Source organism: Schistocerca nitens, chromosome 3 (assembly GCF_023898315.1).
Source record: "Schistocerca nitens isolate TAMUIC-IGC-003100 chromosome 3, iqSchNite1.1, whole genome shotgun sequence".
Lineage (NCBI taxonomy): Eukaryota > Metazoa > Arthropoda > Insecta > Orthoptera > Acrididae > Schistocerca > Schistocerca nitens.
This window is the reverse complement of record NC_064616.1, coordinates 739,605,721-739,624,683: the sequence shown is the minus strand read 5'-3', so window position 1 is coordinate 739,624,683 and position 18,963 is coordinate 739,605,721. Positions and strand designations below refer to the sequence as shown.

Genomic DNA, 18,963 nt, shown 5'->3' with positions numbered 1-18,963 from the left:
GTAGGAGCGACTACTGACATTATCAATAAAAATTCAAATTAGAATTTATAATTTCTGCTATAAATAAGAGCCATGGGTGGATAACGTGATCCTCATAAATGTAGTTGCTCATAATCTACCGAGAAAATTTTTTGAGCATTATGAACGGGTAAAATTTGTTATAAGATCTTAATGTACAAGTTTCCGATGTCACACACAGTGGTAGAACATTGGATCATGCAACTAACACACCTGAAAGGGAGGACTGTTAAGGTTTAACGTCCCGTTATGACTAGGTCACTAAAGATAGAGCACAAGATCGATAACAAGAAAATCGATTGCGTCCTTTTCAAAGGAATCGAACTGGGGAAATCAAGGGAACACAAATCTGGATGGCCGGGCGGGGATTTGAACCCCGCCGTTACGAACGCGCGTCAAGAGCTTTAATTCCTAGGGCACGTCCCTCGGTTGCCGTCTTTTCTTCAATCGAAGCAATCATCGTTTGCCAGACACAAAAATGTAACTCGGTGCTTTTAATTTTTATACGTAGCAGGATGAGACAAATTTTACATCAAAACGCTTAGCAGCAATGTTATAAGGAAATAATTTCAGTTGCACGTTTTGAACATAATTCTGCAGAAATGAATAGCTCCAAAATATGATGTTCATTTAAATGAAGCCTGATCAGTGCGTTACCTTTGCCTTACACATAACGTGGCACCACGTAACTGCGGGTGTGGTGGCGCCATCTATTGGTAGACAGACTGACGTGTGCGCACTGTTTGATGTTGCATAGCGCCAGTGTGGTTTCACGCCGAAGAGAAGGTGGTCACTAAAGTTATCGTCCACTATCGAACATGGAGGCGAGTAAGCAGGAACAACGAGGAGTGATTCGATTTTTGGCGGTGGAGGGAGTTGGAGGCCGTGAAATGTATCGACGGATGAAGGCTGTGTAAGGTGAGTACAGTCTCAGTCGTTCAAGTGTTGTGGAATGGTACAAACGATTCCTTGAGGGGCGCGAGTCACTGTTAGACGGTGCTCGTCCTAGACAGGCTCATCGTGTCATCACGCCGGAAATTGTACCGGAACTGAATGATTTAATCTTGGACAGCCGCATAATCACCGTGGACGAGATCCATAGGTTGCTGGGTATTAGCGTGGACACCACCCACACCATAATGCAGCAACACTTGAACTTTCGAAAAATCTGTGCTCAGTGGGTTCCCCACCAACTGCCCGCCCAACAGAGCAATACTCGAATGGCGTTGTTCTTTGAGTCATCTGTAACGTTATCACGAGAAGGAATACGGCTTTCTGTCGCGATTGTCACAGGTGACGAAACATGGTGTCACCATTTTGAACCGGAAAGCAAGCGTCAGAGCGAGTAGTGGGAACGTGCGACTTCACTACCTCCAAAGAAATCACAGGCCGTGCACACCATTTCTGGTAAGGTCTTGAGGTCCTTTTTTGACCATAAGGGCCCACTGCTTGTCGAATTCCTGGAACGGGAACCACCATCAATACCCAGCTTTATCAAGCCACTTCACAGAACCTTAGACGAGCCATCAGGTCGAAACGCCGAAGCATGTTGTCCAATAGCGTTATCCTCCTGCATGATAATGACCGCCCGCACACGGCCAATGCTCTGACGACAACATTACAGCAGTTTCGGTGAGAAACGCTGGAACATCCACCGTACAGTCCTGACGTCTCACTGAGTGACTTTCCTGTGTATTGACCTCTAAAACAAGCTATTCGCGTACAATGGCAAACCGCTTCCACCGGTACTTGACCAAGTACGGTTACACAAAATTTCTGTATCTGCGGCCCTACGCTCATTTCCCTGAATACAGGACTACCTTAGCTTCAACAGAGATACCGTCTTGAAAAATTATCAGCATGCAGTTCTGTCAAAATATAATGTGTTGTCTGTGTCTTTCTGACACCCTTGTGGAGAACAAGAAATGATTCAACACTGATGCCTGAATAGTGGAAAACCTTCACCTCTTTTGGAAAAACCGTATCAAGCTTGCAGTTTTTTGTATAACAACATTTAATGTATTACCAGACTGTAAACTCAAAATATGGATAAATCTTCTGATGTTGTTGGTAATTGTCTTTAAATAATTTAAATGTAAGTAATTTAGATTGAAACATCCCTTGGAAAACTATGAATAACAGTGCTGGAAAAACTCTTTCGTTATTTGATTTGCAACAGCTGAGCAGCAAATCTGAACGTACTCATACATTTCTCTCTTTACTTATTCTGATCATCACTAAACTGACACACAATATTTTTAGCGCAACGCGATCTGACTTTCAATAATCCCTACAAAAGAATGGCCCTGACTAACAATAACCTATACCTTTAGTGAATCACTTACCTCACAAAAATCTTCGTTACTCGAACTACTGCAATACAGCGAGCGCCAATACTGCCAGCTAAATAAAAGATTCTAACTACTGAAGGCACTATCTACTGATAGGCATAGTTAGCAAATGTAAGATTTTGATAGAGAACAAACAATGAATTTACCTTAATAGCGTTCAAAAGTCATATACAGGGTGTTACAAAAAGGTACGGCCAAACTTTCAGGAAACATTACTCACAAACAAAGAAAGAAAATATATTATGTGGACATGTGTCCGGAAACGCTTACTTTCCATGTTAGAGCTCATTTTATTACTTCTCTTCAAATCACATTAATCATGGAATGGAAACACACAGCAACAGAACGTACCAGCGTGACTTCAAACACTTTGTTACAGGAAATGTTCAAAATGTCCTCCGTTAGCGAGGATACATGCATCCACCCTCCGTCGCATGGAATTCCTGATGCGCTGATGCAGCCCTGGAGAATGGCGTATTGTATCACAGCCGTCCACAATACGAGCCCGAAGAGTCTCTACATTTGGTACTGGGGTTGCGTAGACAAGAGCTTTCAAATTCCCCCATAAATGAAAGTAAAGAGGGTTAAGGTCAGGAGAGCGTGGAGGCCATGGAATTGGTCCGCCTCTACCAATCCATCGGTCACCGAATCTGTTATTGAGAAGCGTACGAACACTTCGACTGAAATGTGCAGAAGCTCTATCGTGCATGAACCACATGTTGTGTCGTACTTGTAAAGGCACATGTTCTAGCAGCACAGGTAGAGTATCGCGTATGAAATCATGATAACGTGCTCCATGGAGCGTAGGTGGAAGAACAAACTAAAATGAGCTCTAACATTGAAATATAGCATTTCCGGACACATGTCCACATAACATCTTTTCTTCATTTGTGTGTGAGGAATGTTTCCTGAAAGTTTGGCCATACCTTTTTGTAACACCCTGTATATCAATTCATGACATTCATCTTTACAAATTTCCTTTTTTTGGCGGACACACGTCCAGATCGTTCGCTTATAGTAACCTCTCAAAACTCTGGCATCTCTCTCTCCACATCCACCACTGCTGGGGGCTCACCTCCAACTGCCCAACGCTACGCGCTGTTCACATCCAACTGCCCACCACTACACAAGCGAATATTCCAACAATGAGTGCAACCAGCCACAGACTGCACACAGTGCAGTCAGTGATTTTCATACAGAGCACTACGTGGAGTTATCAACATAAAAACCTAAACAGCGTACTTACAAGATGTATTGAATAGTTGTATGCATACTGGTTACAGTCTAATTATTTTCTTAGTTATATAAATGTGTTTTTGTGTGTGTATTGTATGTAAAGACTTTGCTATGAAATAATAATAGTACCGGTTACAAAAGGAATGGAAGTATATTCTTAAAATATGAACTTCCGCTGCAGTTCTGTACAGTTAATCTAAAAAGTTTCAAGACAAGATTAATTTAAAAAATAAAGAAAAGTTAAGATCATGATTTAAACGCTTCAGGTTTTCTGCATAGTCTACCCCCCTCTTGAGTAAAAGGCACAGGACGTTCATACAACTTTGTGAAATTGTCGGAAAAGTCTTTTGGATATTGTTCAACTCGCACTTTACTTTGGCTTGAATGTCGTTTATATCTTCGAAGCGTTGACCCTTCATGTGAATTTCTGCACTTAATCGCTCTGTGCTAGATTCGTGGTGATTACACCAAGTCTCATCAACCGTGATGATTTCTTCTAGAAAAGAACTGTCCGCGTTTTGCGTCTCAATTAAGTCGCGGCAGGCGACCACGCATCGTTATTTTTGTCGGGGAGTCAAGGTGGGCGGGACAAACTTAGCACGCACTTTTCTCTTCCTCAAAACATTCTGGAGGATACCTTAAACATTTGCTTTGAAGATGTTACTCCAACGCGGTTTTTGCCACAAGAACGCTGACACACTACGGTCACGATCCGACTACTTAGCACCGCCTTTTCACAAAAGTCAGGTCGAATGCATATCTGTTGTTTATTATGGTTAGTTCAAGCTGCCACCGTAGTTACTGTGCTGATGTCGCTTATTTGCCAGGAATAAAATCGTTCTCGGACATTTCTGGACGAACGGTCCACGGTTATTTGTAACTAACTGAGAACCCAGCGTTGCCTGGGTATGTATTTATTCCAGTCCATTAGTCCATCTCCTCATACCCCTCTCTCTGTCCAGCTCCTCCTTCACTTCTTCTCCGTCCATCTCCTCCACCACCTCTCTCTGTCCACCTTCTCCACTCCTCCCATTCGCTGTCCATCTCCTTGCGCCCACCTCTTTGTCCATCACCTCCTCCCTTGTCTCTCTGTCCAACTGCTCCTCTACTGTACAACTGCTCCTTCTCCAGAATGATATTTTCACTCTGCAGCGGAGTGGGCGCTGATATGAAACTTCCTAGCAAATTAAAACTGTGTGCCGGACCGAGACTCGAACTCGGGACCTTTGCCTTTCGCACTTGGGTAGCTCAGTTGGTAGAGCACTTGCCCACGAAAGGCAAAGGTCCCGAGTTCGAGTCTCGGTCCGGCACACAGTTTTAATCTGCCAGGAAGTTTCATATCAAAATGGTTCAAATGGCTCTGAGCACTATGGGACTTAACATCTATGGTCATCAGTCCCCTAGAACTTAGAACTACTTAAACCTAACTAACCTAAGGACATCACACAACACCCAGTCATCACGAGGCAGAGAAAATCCCTGACCCCGCCGGGAATCGAACCCGGGAACCCGGGCGCGGGAAGCGAGAACGCTACCACACGACCACGAGCTGCGGACGTTTCATATCAGCGCCCACTCCGCTGCAGAGTGAAAATCTCATTCTGGAAACATCCCCAAGGCTGTGGCTAAGCCATGTCTCCGCAATATCCTTTCTTTCAGAAGTGCTAGTTCTGCAAGGTTCGCAGGAGAGCTTCTGTAAAGTTTGGAGGTAGGAGACGAGGTACTCGCTGAAGTAAAGCTGTGAGGACGGGGCGTGAATCATGCTTGGGTAGCTCAGTTGGTAGAGCACTTGCCCGCGAAAGGCAAAGGTCCCGAGTTCGAGTCTCGGTCCGGCACACAGTTTTAATCTGCCAGGAAGTTTCTGCTCCTTCTCCATCTGTCCATCTCCTGCCCCCTTGTCCATCTCCTCCCCCTCTAATTCCACCTCCTCCTCTTCACTCTCTTTCTCTGCCTCCTCTTCCCTCTTCTCCTGTTCATCTCCTCCTCTCTTTCTCCCCGATCATCTCCTCCTCTTCCATTTCTCTGTTCACTTCCTCCTCCCCTCTCTCTGCCTATCTCTTCCTCACCCTGTCTCTGTCGATCCCATCCCCTTTCCTTGCTATATCCATCTCCTCTCCCCTCTCTCTGTCAAGTTCCCCCTACTCTCTATTCATCATCTCCTCCATCATATCTGTGTCCATGTCCTCCGGGCCGCACACTGTCTGTCCATCTCCTCCCTCTGTCTCTGTCCCTCTGTTATCGCACTAACCTCAATAGGAGGCTGGCGGTTCTTACCCCTACTGAATAACTTTCCATATCGTAACTGATATGCATACCAAATTTGGTTGAAATCGTTCCAGAGATTTAGGATGAGCTTTTTACTCGTGGTCCTGTCCGCATATGCACATCTCAAATGTATTTCACACGTATTTGCACACATATTTCACCTGCGTCTCTAGCGAATTTCGCACTGCAGTTACGTTTTCACGCATCTTCATGTTAATGACGTCACATTTCCTGAACTATGTGCTGCACATCGATGTACTTTAGCAGCTACATCCAGCAGTATATGTGCCTACAACCTGCGAAATATGTTATGAATAGAATTAGTAGCAACGCAGTTATAAATTTAAACACCTTGAATTACGCGGCTGTTTTTCACCCATATCACTGTTTGTGACGGCATATCTCATGGCCTGCCGGGGTGGCCGAGCGGTTCTAGGCGCTACAGTCTGGAACCGCGCGACCGCTACGGTCGCAGGTTCGAATCCTGCCTCGGGCATGGGTGTGTGTGATGTCCTTAGGTTAGTTAGGTTTAAGTAGTTCTAAGTTCTAGGGGACTGATGACCTCAGAAGTTAAGTCCCATAGTGCTCAGAGACATTTGAACAATTTAGCCATACCTCATGAACTATGAGTCATACAGTGATATTTTTTTGTAGGTACATTCAGCGGCGTATGTGGATATTGTCTGCGAAATGTATTGCAAAATTCAAAATGGTTCAAATGGCTCTGAGCACTATGGGACTTAAATGCTGTGGTCATCAGTCCCCCAGAACTTAGAACTACTTAAACCTGACTAACCTAAGGACATCACACACATCCATGCCCGAGGCAGGATTCGACCCTGCGACCGTAGCGGCCGCGCGGTTCCAGACTGTAGCGCCTAGAACCGCTCGGCCACTCCGGCCGGCAATGTATTGCAAATAGAGTTAGTAGTAAAGAGGTAATATATTACGTCATACGTGATGCAGCCGTTTTTCTCAGTATTTGACGTAACATCTTCTGAACTATGTGTCGTAGAACGACATATTTTTGTAGGTACATTCAGTATAATATGTGAATACTGCCTGCAAAATGTTTTGCGAATAGAACACGTAGTAACGAAATAACAAATTAAAACGTGATACATGTTCCGGCAGTTAATCGCGCATCTCAGTGTCATTGGCTATGGCATCATATCTCCTGAACTATGAGTCGTACAATGATATAATTTTGCTGATACGTTCAGTGGTATATGTGAAAACTGTCTGCAAAATGTGTCGCTAATACGGTTAGAAGTAATGAAGTAATAGATTAAAACGTCATGCTTCATGCGGCAGTTTTGCGGCATGAACAGTGAAAATGTTGTAAGCGATAAAATTTTCTGCTTTCATCATTTTGCGTGGGTTGTCAGCAAGAAAAAGTTTTCTAAAGGTTTGATATTATGTGTAAAGTTTGTTGCAAGTCACTAAGTGCTCTCATTATCAAACACTTTATGACCAAAGTACGGTTATTCGCGCCCTTCGCTACACTGGTTTTTCACCTCCACCCCCAACCCCTTTGATAGGTAGGTGGCTTTTACCCCAACAGTGATTCTTTGCAAATAGTAAGCGACAAGTGTACCAAGTTTGGTAGAAATCGGTCCAGTTGTTTAGGAGGATATGTAGAACATACATACCTACAGACATACGTAAATACAGGTACGTACATTTATTTTTATAATACGTATGGATTAACATTGCTGCGGTAAATATGGGAATGTTTCTTAGGCCGTCGAAGCGCTATTCTGACAGTTCCTTCCACAGCACATCGTTTGCCATTTGTCTCCGCTTCTTTGCAGATCTCAGCATGGGGGTTGCGAGCCAGTCGACGCAGTTCTTCTCGGTTGCGGACTATTTGGTGTTTGGAGGGATGCTGGCTGTATCTACGGGCATTGGGCTCTACCACGGCTGCCGCAAGAGAAAGGAAGCCAGTCAGGACAGGACGGGAGAATTCCTCACAGGAAATGGCCAGATGAGCACCGTTCCGGTAGCATTGTCCATGTTGGCGAGGTAACTAGCTATAAAACATTTATATGTAAAGCGAAAGTAGGATTATTCTTACAAATGTACTAATGACTCTCAGAGAACACTCGAAATGAGCAACTTCATTCCACAGCATTCGTTTTGCTTTTTTGTGCCCTCGAGTAAAGCATCTTTCGACTTTCACCAGCCTTGGCCCAGTTTCTAATACTCACACTTAGTCTCTGATTCTGCTGTAACTTGGAGGCGAAACAAACTACTAAAGGAAGATTAGAGTTTTACATCCCAACTAAACTGAGATCATTAGAGACAAGTCGGATGGGCTGATGACATATGATAAATCTGCTGTGACCTATTCAAAGGAAACATCCCGATTTTCACCTGAGGCGATCTGTGGAAACCAAGATAAACACCTAAATATGCATTTTCGGATGGGGATTTCAACTTCGTCCCTCCCGAATACGATGAGTCAGTCGCAACGGACAGGCAGCATCCTTATATTCCTAACTACGACTTCCTTCAGGGTTTTACGCCTTTCTAATGTTTCTATTATACCCACAGAATAAATGATTCTTAGAGGGAAGTAATGATAAACACAAGGCTTGTTTCAGCACCACTATGCTTCATTAGGCACGGACCAGTAACTTCCTCTGGTAGTGATCCAGTCTTCGCAGCTAGTTATAGAGGAACCCAAACTTAAACATGCATTGTGACCCATAATGCGTCTTGTAATTTTACCCACACAAGGAATTTTACAAGCACTAAATGCCGCATTAAGTACTGCCAGAAGATAATAGTAGAACCTCCGAGGTTATACGTTACCGTCCTGAAATTTCACCAGCTGCGCTATTCACCCTCATTTCCATTCTACAAATTGATTATGATCAAAAATTTCTTAAGCCTCCACTTCATAATAAACAACACAGACGTTTAAAATTCTATAAGTCGAATCAGAGTGCATTGGAGACTCTAAAGTTCCAGATTATAGACCGCATGGTTCAGGGTTAGATCCTGGGTTGAAACTTGCATTGATTTCCTCTTTTTACGGTATTCTATGTATGTTAAATACATTGGTGTACAAAAGTAGCTTTCGCCTGATGTGCCACTGCAAAGTGACATAGCTCGATATACACTACTGCCCATTAAAATTGCTACACCACGAAGATGACGTGCTACAGACGCGAAATTTAACCGACAGGAAGAAGATGCTGTGATATACAAATGATTAGCTTTTCAGAGCATTCACACAAGGTTGGCGCCGGCGGCGACACCTACAATGTGCTGACATGAGGAAAGTTTCCAACCGATTTCTCATGCACAAACAGCAGTTGACCGGCGTTGCCTGGTGAAACGTTGTAATGCCTCGTGTAGAGAAGAAATGCGTACCATCACGTTTCCGACTTCGATGAAGGTCGGATTGGAGCCTATCCCGATTGCGGTTTACCGTATTGCGACACTGCTGCTCGCGTTGGTCGAGATCCAATGACTGTTAGCAGAATATGGAATCGGTGGGTTCAGGAGGATAATACGGAACGCCGTGCTGGATCCCAACGGCCTCGTATCACTAGCACTCGAGATGACAGGCATCTTATCCGCATGGCTGTAACGGATCGTGCAGCCACGTCAACAGATGGGGACGTTTGCAAGACAACAACCATCTGCAAGAACAGTTCGACGACGTTTGCAGCAGCATGGACTATCAGCTCGGAGACCATGGCTGCGGTTACCCTTGACTCTGCATCACAGACAGGAGCGCCTGCGATGGTGTACCTAACGAAGAACCTGGGTGCACGAATGGCAAAACGTCATTTTTTCGGATGAATCCAGTTTCTGTTTACAGCATCATGATGGTCGCATCCGTGTTTGGTGACATCGCGGTGAACGCACATTGGAACCCTGTATTCGTCATCGCCATACTGGCGTATCACCAAGCGTGATGGTATGGGGTGCCATTGGTTACACGTCTCGGTCACCTCTTGTTCGCATTGACGGCACTTTCAACAGTGGACGTTACATTTCAGATGTGTTACGATCCGTGGCTCTACCCTTCATTTGATCTCTGCGAAACCCTACATTTCAGCAGGATAATGCACGACCGAATGTTGCAGGTCTTGTACGGGCCTTTGTGGATACAGAAAATGTTCGACTGCTTCCCTGGCCAGCACATTCTCCAGATGTCTCACCAACTGAAAACGTCTGGTCAATGGTGGCCGAACAACTTGCTCGTCACAATACGCCAGTCACTACTCTTGATGAACTGTGGTATCGTGTTGAAGTTGCATGGGCAGCTGTACCTGTACGCGCCATCCAAGCGCTGTTTGACTCAATGCCCAGGCGTATCAAGGCCGTTATTATGGCCAGAGGTGGTTGTTTTGGGTACAGATTTCTGAGGATCTATGCACCCAAATTGCGTGAAAATGTAATCACATGTCAGTTCTAGTATAATATATTTGTCCAATGAATACCCGTTTATCATCTGCATTTCGTCTTGGTGTAGCAATTTTAATGGCCAGTAGTGTACATGTGGGCGATGCACAGTACGTCTCCCCAAATCGTCCCACTCGTGGTCGATGGGATTTAAGTTGGGGGAAACGGGCAGGCCAGTCCATTAGCCGAATGTCCTCTTGTTCCGAGAGCTCCTCCAGCTACGCTGTTCGATGCGGTCATGCCTTGTCATCCATAAAAACGAAATCAAGGCCTAAAGCACCCCTGAAAAGATACACATTGGAAAGGAGTACACTGGCATAATAACGTTGACCGGTGTGTGTACCGTGTTCGACGATTTGGAGGCAGTTCGCTCATGCAACATTATACCTCCCAACACCATAACACCTAGACCGCCAAGACAATAATTTTCGACAATGTTCCTGTGTGCACGAAGTCTTCCCACCTCTCGCCGCGCACGCTAGTGTGTAACAAGCGTCCCTGTGCTCCCGAATCCGTGTCAAAGTGTAGCTGTTCATAAACTGACGTGGTACGTCGGTTCTCATATCAGTGAATAAGTGGTCATACGAGGGTCACTCCAAAAGAAATGCGCACCATTTTTTTTAAATCCATCTTTTATTTTACATGTCTGAAAGTTTTACTGTGTGTAGATACATCCTTTAAGAACAATATTTTCATTTCTCCACATAATATCCATCACTCTCAACTGCCTTACGCCATCTTGGAACCAGCGTCTGTATACCCGCACGCTAAAATTCTGGACCAACCTGTTGCAGCCACTGGTTGGCAGCATGCACAAGGGAGTCATCATCTTCAAACCTTATTCCACGAAGAGAGTCTTTCAGTTTCCCAAAGAGATGATAGTCACATGGAGCCAGGTCAGGACTGTAAGGCGGGTGTTTCAGTGTTGTCCATCCGAGTTTTGTGATCGCTCCCATGGTTCTTTGACTGACATGTGGCCGTGCATTGTCGTGCAACAGCAAGTGATCGAGCACGACTCAGTCGAGCTTGAAGTTTCTTCAGTGTCGTCCCATATGCATCAGATTTTATGGTGCTTCCACTTGGCATGATGTCCACAAGCAAAAGTCCTTCGGAATCGAAAAACACCGTATCCATAACTTTTCCAGCTGAAGGTGTGGTTTTGAAATTTTTTTTTTTCTGTGGTGAATTGGCATGATGTCACTCCATTGATTGCCTCTTCGTCTCTGGTGAAAAATGATGGAGCCATGTTTCATCACCTGTCACAATTCTGCCAAGTAATTCATCTCCACCATTCTCGTACTGTTCCAAAAGTTCGCTACATACCGTTTTTCTTGTTTCTTTGTGAGCCACTGTCAACATCCTGGGAGCCCACGTGTCACAAACCTTTTTTAACGCCAACATTTTCAGTATTCTGCAAACACTTCCTTCCCCTATCCCAACGTAGCGTGACAATTCGTTCACTGTGATGCGTCTGTCAGCAGTCACCAATTCGTTAACTCTCTCCGCATTGTCTGGAGTGTGTGCAGTACGAGGCCTGCCGCTGCGAGGACAATCCTCAATATTTCCGTGCCCACTTTCATCACGTAACCTGCCTGCCCACCGAGTAACTGTACTGCAATCGACAGCAGCATCTCCATACACCTTTTTCAACCTCTTGTGGATGTTTCCCACAGTCTCGTTTTCACAGCACAGGAATTCTATGACAGCACGTTGCTTCTGGCGAACGTCAAGTGTAGCAGCCATCTTGAAGACATGGAAAAGACTTTGCAACAGTTCAAGGGCCTCATGATGAAGTCAGACCTCTGCATACAGACCATGATGATGGAGAAGAGTAATATTGGATCTGTGCTGTTGAGAACAATTTTGGTATACCTATTCTGACGATCTAAATCACTCCTGACCAAAGGCGAGTGAGGTTGGGTGGCGTTGCTGATCGCGATCAGTCTGTGGGAGGAGGTATGTGCTACTGTCCTAGCATTCCATGCTAATCCATGTCATGACAAACACAAGAGCCCCCTGCACACACATTTTGCATTGTCATCCATACATCATGCTAATACACACTGACGATTAATAACAGACCGCAGGACAACAATTTCAAACAAGATTTACTAGAAACTGTTTCAGGACCACATTGTGGCATCCCTGTATTGACTCCAACCGGTTTGGAATTTTTAAAATTGATTTCAGACCATGGAATTTGAATTTTTCCCCCAAGATTAATATAGAGTCGGCCCTGTGTTTCTACAAGTCAGTTTTTACACGAAAACCCATTTAAGAATGATTTCGTATGTGTGATGTGGTAAATGAAAGAGACTTTTCTAATAAAATAAATGAACACCACTCACCGATCAGTCCTTAGGCCTGTTCCGACTGTTGCCTACAAGGCAGTACGAGGAGCAATTATGATCATGAGGCATGTGATCAGCACGACGCCAAATCCTCCATCTGTTATTGCCAGTATATGAATCCTGATGATGCTACTGCTTCTTTATTCAAGCAGTTTCTCATCTGGCCGCCCTTGGGCTGAGTGGACCCCCTACCAGGCCTCCATACCTCAGGAAAAATCTGAGGAGGTACCTGGAATCGAACCCAGGTGCTTTTGCATCAAAGGCAGCGACGTAAACCATCTTTTTTTATTGGATGGAAACGAAAGATACGACCAATAATCGAACACAGACCAGCAGTGTCGTACTCTAATGCCTTGACCGCTTTTTTCTTTTTTTAAGGGAAAATGAGAACTTTATTTCCAAAGAATACAGCAGATCAGCAGATAACATCAAAAAGTGAAAATGGTGGAAACTGGCCATTCCTTGTAAGCGGACGGAAGATAGGGACGATGGGAGATTAGAGATGAGCACATGTGGGGCACTTCGACTCGATAACAGGGCGGGGGAGGGGGGGTGCAGAATGGACAGTCTCCAACATCACCAACCAACAGGACGTTGGCAATAAAGGACATTCAAGGAAGGAGATACTCATTTGTAATCATGAAATTCCACTGTGTGTCACAGCACTGGTAGGTAGGGGAGAAGAGAAACGAAGAACAAAAACAATGTAGTAACAGGTGCTGCGCCCACCATGGGCTGGAAGTACCCCTTTACAGCTGCTAGGCCAGTTGTGCCAAGCACACTCCAGCTGAGCAATGGAATGCACAAATTCCCACGGAGTTAACTGGCGAAACAGACTTGGTATCGTAGCTGCCATTTTCCCCATCTCCATAAAAGTAGGTGATTGTCCATCTGTTGACCCATACTAGCGCACGAGACTTGGCTGCAGGGAAACACACGTCCTCTGGGGGAATGGAAGTACACAGTTTCACCACAGATGAAGGGGCACAGAGGAAACAGTAAACAGCTTGCTACCTCAGCATCCACACTTCATGAACACCGGTGCAAGTTTTGCAACAAGCGTCATCATCCACCGAGTGACAGTTGAAGCATAAAGGAGTGTCCATCAAACCAATTACATGTAAACTCTGGTCAGTGGCGAATTTTCCACAGGTGTCCTGACACCATGTCACTCGGACTGATGTCTGGTAGATCTGCTGATGAAGGTTGCGCCATACTGCAGTCCACCTTCTTAATGGATACTTGATCTCAACACTGTTGCGAAGTATGCCACACAGAAATTGAACGGATAAGTCTTTCAAGCATGGAGGATGTGTGCATGGGAGGCCACATGTACATAGTTAATGTTCTTGAAGAAGACAGACAGATGTGCAAGTAGGGCCGCAACGTGTCCTACTGACACCGATGGGGAGATGGAAGCCAGTGCGTAAATATCAAAGAGTTGTTACAAAAGTTGGTTTCCTGTGCCCAACCACTAGTTATTCATGGTGTTCAGATGTAAGGCCACAGCACGGTACAGGAGGTTGGTGAGCCCAAGTCCCCTGGCCTTTCAGGGGAGGGCAGGTGTGCTGTATTTGACCTTATGAATGATACCAGCCAGCAGGAAGTAGCCCATCGCAGCCTGCAGGCTGCGACCAATCGCTGGCGACATCAGAAGGACCTGTGCTATGTGCACAAGTTTGGAAATTACATGGACATTCAGATATTCCACATGTTGCAATATATCAAGACAACAGAGGCACTGTTGCCAAACAGTCATGCAAGTGACTTGGAGGGCACACTGGAAGTTGACTGCTGTGGTGCGGCAGGTGGTGGACATAAAGACGATACCAAGATAGCAGAAACTCTGTATGCAGGGTAGAGGCACCAATTCTACTCGTGTGAGACCATGGACGACTGGCGTCACCGTAAATTTCGACACGCTCAAAGCACTGTCCATCATATCCCCGTACGAGGACATCAGATCAAGTGTGTGTGTGTGGTCTTTTCCCGTGAGTGTACTAGCAGCAACAGGTCGTCTAGATAGGAATAACAGTGGAACATCTACTGCCACAGTGTGAATCCTGACAAGTGGACTGTGAGATTCCCAATAAGTGGTTCAAGGTGCATATCTTGGAGGAGCATCGATAGTGGGCATACCTGATGTGAGGAATAGCAGATCAGTACTGGCCTGGCGATATGACCATTAACCTGGACAGGGGAGCAGACGCTAGCATAGAGATGGAGAGGGGTATCAGTAAAGGCAGCTGGACAGCCCATCTGCTCCATGACAGTAGAGAGGTAACCATGTTGCACCTGATCAAAAGCACTGTCAAAATCAACAGCCACCAATGATACACAGAGATTGCACAAAGCCAATAGAATAATCACATCTCAACATTCACCAATGGCTGTCTGGACATTGAGGGGTTCACTTGGCATCATTTGTTCAATGGAAATTATAGTAGGAAGGAGCCGACGGCAACATGTCGCCAGTATATGTGTAAATATCTTGTAGTCGGCGTTGAGTAAGGTTATGGGACAGTAATGGGCAACCATAGTTCCCCGCATTGACATGTGTATTGGGGTGATAATGCCTTAGACAAGTTCCGGTAGAACAGTGGCGGCTGTCGTCAACAATTCTTGGAATATCGCAGTCAGCCTTGGCGCCATCAAATCCTGGAAAGCAAAGTAATATTTCCTAGGAAGACCATTGATGCAGGGCAACTTCTTTGGTGCACCCTTCGCGATCGCATCCTTGATGTCGTCACAATCGACGTCCTCTGTCAGGGCTTCCGCCGTAATTACCGCGATGGTTCGAGTGATGTGAGACACAACCGGCTTCAGACAATGAATTTCATGTTTCTCATAGTGGTAAATGAGACAAAAATGTTCCACAAATCCCACCACGATATCTGCCTGATTGTTGGCCTGATGCCCCCGCGAGTGATGAGCTCCCACGCAGTTGTTGCCGGTCGTGCTTCCCGTTAGTCACGTGTGGTGGACTGAGGGTTCCTCCTGCCACGCTGTATCTAGACAGCAGGTCCTCACGACCACTCCCTGCAATCTTCGATGGGTCAGCGCCATTATGTGAGCCTTGATCCTGTTCCAGTCCATCTGAATGGCTGTAGAGGGCGGTTGCATGTCAAAGTCATGGCGCACGACGAAGTAGAAGTCTGCTGTATGGCGGTTTCATGCAGACACCTCCCTCAAGACTCGTCATGTCACAGGCTTGGCACACTTCAGCCACCGTGCTATCATCATCGAATATACTGTCCAGACCTCCATCACATGCCACCGGCAGTGAGGATTGGAAAGGTGCATTGTGTTTAATTTCCATGGCTGATGACTGTGAAACACCACCTGTGTGGGAGGAGGATGGTGCTGACGTAGGCACAGTGGTCTGATATCACCAAGGGCCAGCAATCTGCATCTTGAATAGCACCAATCAGCCCATTGGAGACATAAATCCTATCCAGTTTGCTTGCAGAGTGGCCCATCTGATATGTTTAGCTTCGCGCATCACAATGTCTAATCTCCCAAGTATTGCAAAGGGAAAGGGTGTGGATGACGAAGCACCGTTCCTGGCAGGGGCTGAAGTGTGGTTGTTGATCCTACCAGTTTAAAACACAATTGAAGTAGCTGCCAGGCAGACAATGTTTGTAGCGACCAAGAATGAGTAGTGTGATCTCCTCAGAGGAAAACTGTGGTCTGTCCCTTCTACAGCCACAACCAGACTGGGTGTGAACATTTACAATGCGGGTGCCCATCATGGTAAGTGCCATGCCCCTTGTGGATGGCAGATACACGGCATCCTCAAGTGATAAGCCCTCGTGAATATGTGTGACCACTACGCATCCTAGGTCCTCATCAAGAGAACTGTAGGAGGCATAACCCACGACGTCTGGCAGGGCAGCCAAACACACCTTCTGAAGCAGCACGATATCACTGTTGAAAGCCCAAATTATTTCCCACAGAATTTGGAGTTTTACCCAGGTATTAATGTTATTAATATTAATCGTAGCCACACAGTACATTTATAGATGTGGCACATCACGTGGGTGAATTCTGCCAGCAAGAATCAGAACAGGGGCAGCTGGCAGTTCTACGAGCCAGGTACCCTTGGAATCCACCATTGCTGCTATGCTCTGCTGTGGACGCTGGAGCCTCCTACACAGGGTCCGGCGCGTCCTCGACGTCGTTAATCCATGCTTCAGATGTTTCCATACAATCCACTGCAAATGTCACGGATGGCGTTGGAAGAACATACAAGCTGCCAGTCTGGTGGAGTAGTACTACAGATGATTGTCGGTTTGTGCATGCAGCACACATGTCAGTGCTGGTCCATTGGCCAAAGCAACATCATTGTCTTCTCTTCGTATTGAGAAATCGCCGAACTGTCAACATAGCGAACAGTCACGGAATACTCAATGAAAGGCGATGCATCCCGGTCAGAGGACGTGTGGTGCTTCTTGGGCGACCAATGCTTGTGCATATGACCAACAGCATCGAAAGAGAGAAGGCACAAAAGCTGATATAGGACCGATGAGCAATGAAAGTTGCATCAAATGGTCTGCCGCGGCGTCAATAGGTGGCAATGTGATAGGAAGAGCGAAGGATGGACGTGCCTTCAATCTGTCGGAGTTCGCAAATAGGCGTTTCATTTGTAACAGTGTTTCCAGTGGTCAGCAACCAGTGAGCAGCGGAGTTATGGCCGACATGTAGGTGACTGGCAATACCGTTGGTGGAGTCTCCCTCGGCCCCTCAGAGGGCGGCAGATGAGTGATGTGCCTCAGCAGTCATTCCGATCAGAGGCAACCCTCCTTGCCACAACCACGTCAGGTCTTAGGTTGACCGTAGTACATAACCAAAGTGCAACACCCACTGATGATTAAATAGGATGGCACGTACTAACGAAAATCAGTCGTGCTCTGACACAAGCCGTTTAAAACCAGGTATGTTCTGATCCCTCCCCCCATGAACCATGGACCTTGCCATTGGTGGGGAGGCTTGCTTGCCTCAACGACACAGATAGCCGTACCGTAGATGCAACCACAACGGAGGGGTATCTGTTGAGAGGCCAGACAAACGTGTGGTTCCTGAAGAGGGGCAGCAGCCTTTTCAGTAGTTGCAGGGGCAACAGTCTGGATGATTGACTGACCTGGCCTTGTAACACTAACCCAAACGGCCTTGCTGTGTTGGTACTGCGAACGGATGAAAGCAAGGGGAAACTACAGCCGTAATTTTTCCCGAGGGCATGCAGCTTTACTGTATGATTAAATGATGATGGCGTCCTCTTGGGTAAAATATTCCGGAGGTAAAATAGTCCCCCATTCGGATCTCCGGGCGGGGACTACTCAGGAGGACGTCGTTATCAGGAGAAAGAAAACTGGCGTTCTACGGATCGGAGTGCGGAATTTCAGATCCCTTAATCGGGCAGGTAGGTTAGAAAATTTAAAAAGGGAAATGGATAGGTTAAAGTTAGATATAGTGGGAATTAGGGAAGTTCGGTGGCAGGAGGAACAAGACTTTTGGACAGGTGAATACAGGGTTATAAATACAAAATCAAATAGGGGTAATGCAGGACTAGGTTTAATAATCAATAAAAAATAGGAGTGCGGGTAAGCTACTACAAACATAGTGAACGCATTATTGTGGCCAAGATAGACACGAAGCCCACGCCTACTACAGTAGTACAAGTTTATATGCCAGCTAGCTCTGCAGATGATGAAGAAATTGATGAAATGTATGATGAGATAAAGGAAATTATTCAGGTAGTGAAGGGAGACGAAATTTTAATAGTCATAGGTGACTGGAATTCGGTAGTAGGAAAAGGGAAAGAAGGAAACGTAGTAGGTGAATATGGATTGGGGCTAAGAAATGAAAGAGGAAGCCGCCTGATAGAATTTTGCACAGAGCACAATTTAATCATACCTAAAACTTGGTTCAAGAATCATAAAAGAAGGTTGTATACATGGAAGAAGCTTGGAGATACTGACAGGTTTCAGATAGATTATATAATGGTAAGACAGAAATTTAGGAACCAGGTTTTAAATTGTAAGACATTTCCAGGGGCAGATGTGGATTCTGACCACAATCTATTGGTCATGAACTGTAGATTAAAACTGAAGAAACTGCAAAAAGGTGGGATTTTAAGGAGATGGGACCTGGATAAACTGACTAAACCAGAGGTTGTACAAAGTTTCAGGGAGAGCATAAGGGAACAATTGAAAGGAATGGGGGAAAGAAATACAGTAGAAGAAGAATGGGTAGCATTGAGAGATGAAGTAGTGAGGCACCAGAGGATCTAGTAGGTAAAAAGACGAGGGCTAGTAGAAGCC

The 18,963-nt window shown here is 45.6% G+C and overlaps 1 protein-coding gene across 3 annotated transcripts in view; it reads left to right on the top strand.

Annotated features, from left to right (window-relative positions):
- The window catches only part of LOC126248715 (sodium-coupled monocarboxylate transporter 1-like), a 423,655-nt gene that overhangs the window by 297,380 nt on the left and 107,312 nt on the right, over positions 1–18,963 (top strand). For all 3 annotated transcript variants that reach the window (XM_049950017.1, XM_049950019.1, XM_049950018.1), the window contains exon 2: positions 7,685–7,895. In XM_049950017.1, coding sequence (XP_049805974.1) covers positions 7,685–7,895 — 211 coding nt within the window. The remainder of the gene's footprint in view (positions 1–7,684; positions 7,896–18,963) is intronic.